Source organism: Lynx rufus, unplaced genomic scaffold (genome assembly GCF_022079265.1).
Source record: "Lynx rufus isolate CCGP_SWC_20201006 ecotype Redwood Valley unplaced genomic scaffold, mLynRuf1.p SCAF_2, whole genome shotgun sequence".
NCBI lineage: Eukaryota > Metazoa > Chordata > Mammalia > Carnivora > Felidae > Lynx > Lynx rufus.
The window spans coordinates 188686165-188691931 of record NW_025814834.1 but is presented as its reverse complement, the minus strand read 5'-3'; the positions used below and the strand labels follow the sequence as shown (position 1 = coordinate 188691931).

General features: G+C 50.9%; 1 protein-coding gene across 1 annotated transcript; it reads right to left on the bottom strand.

Moving 5' to 3' along the window:
- Positions 1-5083: 5083 nt before the first annotated feature.
- Positions 5084-5543, bottom strand: CUNH1orf210 (chromosome unknown C1orf210 homolog). The gene is made up of 2 exons (XM_047083498.1): positions 5525-5543; positions 5084-5403 (listed from the first exon to the last, which is right to left on the bottom strand). The coding sequence occupies exons 1-2, from the start codon at positions 5541-5543 to the stop codon at positions 5084-5086; spliced, it is 339 nt and encodes a 112-aa protein (XP_046939454.1).
- Positions 5544-5767: the final 224 nt, after the last annotated feature.

Here is a 5767-nt window from a genome sequence, read left to right as displayed (position 1 = left end):
AAGCAGCCGAGTTGCAGTTAACTTGTTTGAGCTTCAACTTCTCTGTCTATAAAATGGGGGTGCCTGCCCAGCAGAGCCGTGTAAGGAAGGGCTAGAGCATCGGTGCTATTATGGCTGATTTTGTTCTTGCTGCGACTATATTCTACAGTAGCCAAGATTCTAATTCAAGGCCTTTGCTGCCCCCACCAGATCTTCTGACCTGAGTCCTGGGAAACAGACACATTCAAATCCCCAGCCCAGAGTGAATGAGGAGGGAGGAGGCTTGGCAAGCTCCTCCTTCAGGATTAAGACTGCCCCCTGCTGTAGGGAGCTAGCCCTGAGGGTACCCATAGGTTTGTAGCTAATACTTGCTGTGTTCTACTTTACATACTAACATTTAATCCTTCTAACAACCATATGATGTAAGCACTATTATCATCCCCATTTTACTGAGGAGAAATTGGAGCCCTGAGACAGTAAGCAATTTGCCCAAGGTCACACAGCAAGTTAGTGAGAGCTGGGACTTGAATCCAAGTAGTCTGCTCTCAGCTCACTTTGCTGCTCTGCCGAGCTTCTTAAACTTCGTGCCTGTGGCTTGTGTGAACCCATCGTTGGCCTCCATACAAGGAAGAGGGATGTGGCCTTGCTTTGGGGGCAGTGGGACAAGACAGCTGGGAAGCTGAGTTGTCCTTCACAGTCAGGTCTGTCTGGGTCAGGCTCTCAGGACAGAGAAGGTGCTGGCAGCTGCTGAGGGTGCAGGACAGGGTACAGGGCTAGGAACAGAGGCAGGCTGGGGCCAGGGCCTGAAGCCAGAGGAGGGAGGACCAGAGAGAGGTCTGGCTGAGTCCCAGGTATCCCACAAAGTCTAGGATCCCTCAGCTTTGAACCTGTGGGCCCAAATCATGCTCCCTCTTTGTGCTTGGGCTCAAGCACTCAGAGCGCAGTGGAAATCACTCCTCAGAGGAATCTAGGAAGGCCTCTTAGGACAGGGTCCAAGGTCCTACTCAGGGGCCTGCTCAGCCAGGCATGATGCCCACAGTGGGTTCCTAGAAGAAGCCCTCCCTGCTGACCCTGGCTGGGTGCTGGGCTCGGGGAAAGCAAGCCCTTCCCTTGCCTGGATCCCTCAGAGGCTCTGACTCGGGTCCCAAAGAATACATGACAACGGGGACAGCTGAGCTGCTTCCAGGCCCAGAACTGCAGGCAGGACAGTGTCCGCCCCGCACCCTGCCCGCTCCCCAGGTGGGCACTGAGGGAGTGTAAAGTTTCCAGCAGCTGAGTTTCCAGCAGCTCCTCCCTTGTTCAACACATGCCCTCCACCCCTTAGTTCTGCTCCTCAACGTCCTCCTCAAGGTCTTGGGCTGGGGCAGCCTATGCTGCTGTCCCAGACACAGGAACTTGCCAGACCTGCAAGAGTCAGACTGTCTCTGGACTCAGGAACAACTGCTGGGGTTGGGAACATGGGCTCTAGGCTCTGCCACGTCCTCCACTGCTGACAAGCCCTTAGATGTCAGTGTTTCCCTGCTTAGTCCTCAGAACCTCCTCAACTCCACCCAGGCTCCTGATCTTCTTCACTCCTGGCTCTTGGTGACCCCACTGCCAACTAGTCCCAAACACACACTCTGCAGACCAGAGTCCTCCCGGGTGCACCCAGCTGTCCCCAGACTTCTCCCCCTGGAAATTGCACGTCAGGCATTGAATCCTTGTTCCCGCAAAGCCTGCCCCTCCTCAGGGTGCCCAGTCCCCCACCCAGAAACCAGGGCAACCTCGTTGCCTCCTTTCTACTTCCCACGGCCAGCAGCCAGCAAGCCCACCAACCCTGCCTCCCCCGTGTCTCTGGAATCTCTCTGTTCCCTGCCTCAGCTTAGGCAGGTCTTATCACCTCTCTCTGGGTGTCTCCCCTCCAACCCATTGGCACAGCGTCCAGAATGACTTTTCTATCATGATTACCTCACTCCCTGGCCAAAAACATCCACAGATGAGCCTCAGATGCTCTCATGTTGAAGTGCAAGCTATCTTGGCATGATGGCCCTAGCTGATCTGGTCCACCCTTCAACTTCACCACTGCCGAGGGCATCCCTTGACCCTCCACGGCAGCCCCCCTTGACCTCCTGCCTTTTTCTCAAGCTCCTCCCTGTATCAGTCCTGCCCTCACCCTCCTTCTCTGCTGGCTCTTTCCTCAGAGGCTAACATTGCATTCAGTGAGCATGTGTGGGGTGGCCGCCTGGTTCCTGATGACTTCCCCTTGTCTGGGAATGACCTGAAACCAACAGGCAGCCTCCCCAAATCACATTTGCACTATAGAAGCCTGCTACTGGTCACAGTGGGTTGGACCAGTGGTGGATATTTGACCCAAACTGGGCTGATGAGACTCTGTCACCGGAGTATTTGAAACTTGCCATCGAGAACTCAGGAGTCCCATGCATGGAGTGTCATTAACGCCCACAAGTGACAGAGCACAAAAGGTACCATTCCTGTCCTCAGGCTGCTAGAGCCACCTGTTTCCTGCCCTCCTGAGTCAGCTGTCCCTTCAATTCTCCTCCCATTGCTTGCAACTGAAAAGAAGCTTAACTTTGTCCCTTCTTAAAACTGCCTCCCTTGCTTGGATTATTTGGTTTTTTGGTGTTGAGTTGTAGTTCTTTATATATTTTGGATGCCAACCCTGTATCAGATATGTCATTTGCAAATCTCTCCTCCCACTCAGGTGTCTTTTAGTTTTGCACAAGACATGAACAGACATTCGTCCGTAGAAGACCGACAGAGGGCCAATAGACACATGAAAAGATGCTCAACACCACTCATCATCAGGGAAATGCAAATCAAAACCACAATGAGATGCCACCTCACACCTGTCAGAATGGCTAAAATAAAAAACACAGGGACATCTGGATGGCTCAGTTGGTTAAGTGTCCGACTTCAGCTCATGATCTCACAGTTCATGAGTTTGAGCCCCACATTGGGCTCGCTGTTGTCAGTGCAGAGCCTGCTTCAGATCCTCTGCCTCTCTCTCTCTCAAAATAAATTTTAAAAATTAAAAAATAAAATCTGGGCCCCTGGGTGACTCAATCAGTTAAGTGTCCGACTTTGGCTCAGGTCATGATCTCGTGGTCCGTGAGTTCGAGCCCCGTGTGGGGCTCTGTGCTGACAGCTCAGACTCTGGAGCCTGCTTCAGATTCTGTGTCTCCCTCTCTCTCTGCCTCTCCCCCACTCGTGCTCTCTCTCATTCTCTCTCTCAAAGAAGGAATAAACATTTAAAAATATAAAATAAAATAACAAAATAAAAAACGCAAGAAACAAGTGTTGGCAAGGATATGGAGAAAAAGGAACCCTTGTGCACTGTTGGTAGGAACGTGATATGGTGCAGCCACTATGGAGATTCCTCAAAAAGTTAAAAATAGAATTACCCTATGGTCCAGTAATTCCACTCCTGACTACCCAAAGAATCTGAAAGAAGGTGTGCATCGCTATGTTTATTGCAGCATTATTTACAGTAGCCAAATTATGGAAGCAGCCCAAGTGTCCATCAATAGATGAATGGATAAGAAGATGGTATATACACACAAGGGAATATTACTCAGCCATCAAAAAGAATGAAATATTGCCATCTGCAGTGACATGGATGGAGGTAGAGAGTATAATGCCAAGTGACATAAGTCAGTCACAGAAAGACAGATAGCATGTGCTTTCACTCATATGTGGAATTTAAGAGAAAAATGAACAAAGGGGGAAAAAAAGGAAACCCAGAAACAGACTTTGAACTACGGAGAACAAACAGATGGTTGCCAGAGGGGAGGTGGGTGGGGAGTGTGTGAAATAGGGGACGGGGATTAGGATACAACGATCAGTACATGAACACTGACTAATGCATGGAACTGTTGAATCACACACAAACAAAACAAAAAAACACAAAGCTGCCTCCCTCGTCCCAATCTCCCCAACAGCAAGGATGACCGGGCCCTCCTCCTCTTCATCCATTCTTGACCAAGTCTTCCACGGTCGCCTCACTCCCTCACCTTTCATCTACTCATTCCTCAGCCTGCAGTAAACAAACTTGACCAATACTTATTTAGCATTCTTGCCATGTGCAAGAATGAGAACACAGAATGAGGCACAGCCTGTGTCTTCAGAGAGGTCACCGTCTAACTGTGGGGACGGGCACGGTAAGGGGTAGGTGCAAATTGCAATACAGATTAAAATAAACCGTGGCAAAAAGAATAATAAATAAAGAAGATAAAATAAAATAAAATAAAATAAATAAAATAAAAATAAAATAAAATAAAATTAAATTAAAATAAAATAAAATAAAATAATATAAACCATGACAAGAGAATAGTAGAGAAACTCACGGGGTGTTATGAGACGGAGGGGCTCACAAAAGGCGTCCCCTGGAGGAGGGGACATCCGAGCAGTTCTATCCAGCTATGAGAAGGAATGCTTTTATGCACAGGTTCCAACTCAGGAAAACTGAGAAGCAGGGACTCCTTTTTACTTTTGTTTAAAATGAAAATAGATTTATTAATACCCGTGGAAAGTGTAATATACTGTAACCATTTAGATGACTCACTTTATTGATAGGGAAAATTTTCAACAAGAAAGTTGGCACACTGCTTGGCACCTGCTAAAATGTTCTCATCGGGCTCATTTGAAATGCTGGCAGGTAGACGGGCTACAGGGAGTCGATGGACCAGGGACTTTCATCACAGTCACGGAGGATTGGCAAGAACAGAAGGGCAGTATAGGCCGGGGAGAGAGTGTGACCAAAAAGTGCATGGAGAAACACCATGTAGGAGAGAAGGAAAAACAATTACTTTAGTAGGGAGTGGTGTCGGGAAAGGCAAGAAAGGGAACCAAGAGGGTGACAGAGGCCTTATTTCCCTAGCCCGGCCCTTGGTAGCTGTCCTGAGAACAGCAGGGAGTCATCGAGGGTGATTGAGCAAGAGAAAGTTTGTCACTCGAGCAGCAGCAGTGTCAGGGAAGGGAGGACTGCTCTACCCCTGGTGAGCCCTTACGCCCTAGACACCTCCGTCCCTGAGGCTCACGGTCTCCCTGTGGTATCCACTATCCTTCAGCTGTCAGGTATGGGTGGGGGGTGACCAAAGATGGGGGCTCAGAAGGAAAAGTGGTCCCTGCCGCCCTCTGTCCCCAGCCCGCCGGCCCCAGGCTGAATGTAATTGTCCTCGATGAAGCCATCGTCATCTTCTTCGCCCACCTCCGGACAGACACCCTTCCCGGTCCCGGGCAGCGGGCGGTGCTGGTAGCTGGCACGGTATTTGCGGCAGAGGTGGCACTTGGCAGCAAGCGCGATGAGGAGAGAGAGGACCACGGCCCCCAGCACGACGCCCACCAGCACAGGCCATGCCCGGGCCCCAGTGCCCAGCCCAGGGGAGATGGCTGATGCCGTGGAGAGCTCTGAGGGCCCCACAGTGGCTGCAGAGAAAGGGACAGCATTATGCATGGGGCCCCAGATGGGTTCCCTGGGGAGCCCGAAAGGTGTGGGGACAGGGTCCTTCTCCCAACCCCCTCCCCAGCCCCCTTCCCATTCACTCACTTTGGTTTGCCTCACTCATGAAGGGGCCTGGAGACACCGGTGAGCCTCAGCTTCTGCCAGAAGAGCCGTAGCTCCGAGGAGACCCCCCAGATGCCAGGCAGCCCTGGAGCACAGAGTCCTAGAACATGTACACCACGTGCAGGTGTCGTGGGGGGCCACAGGTACACATTCCAGGGCAGACTCACAGCCACGTTAGGGCGCTGCACCAACTCTGGGCACTGGACAATTAACCATAACCGATTG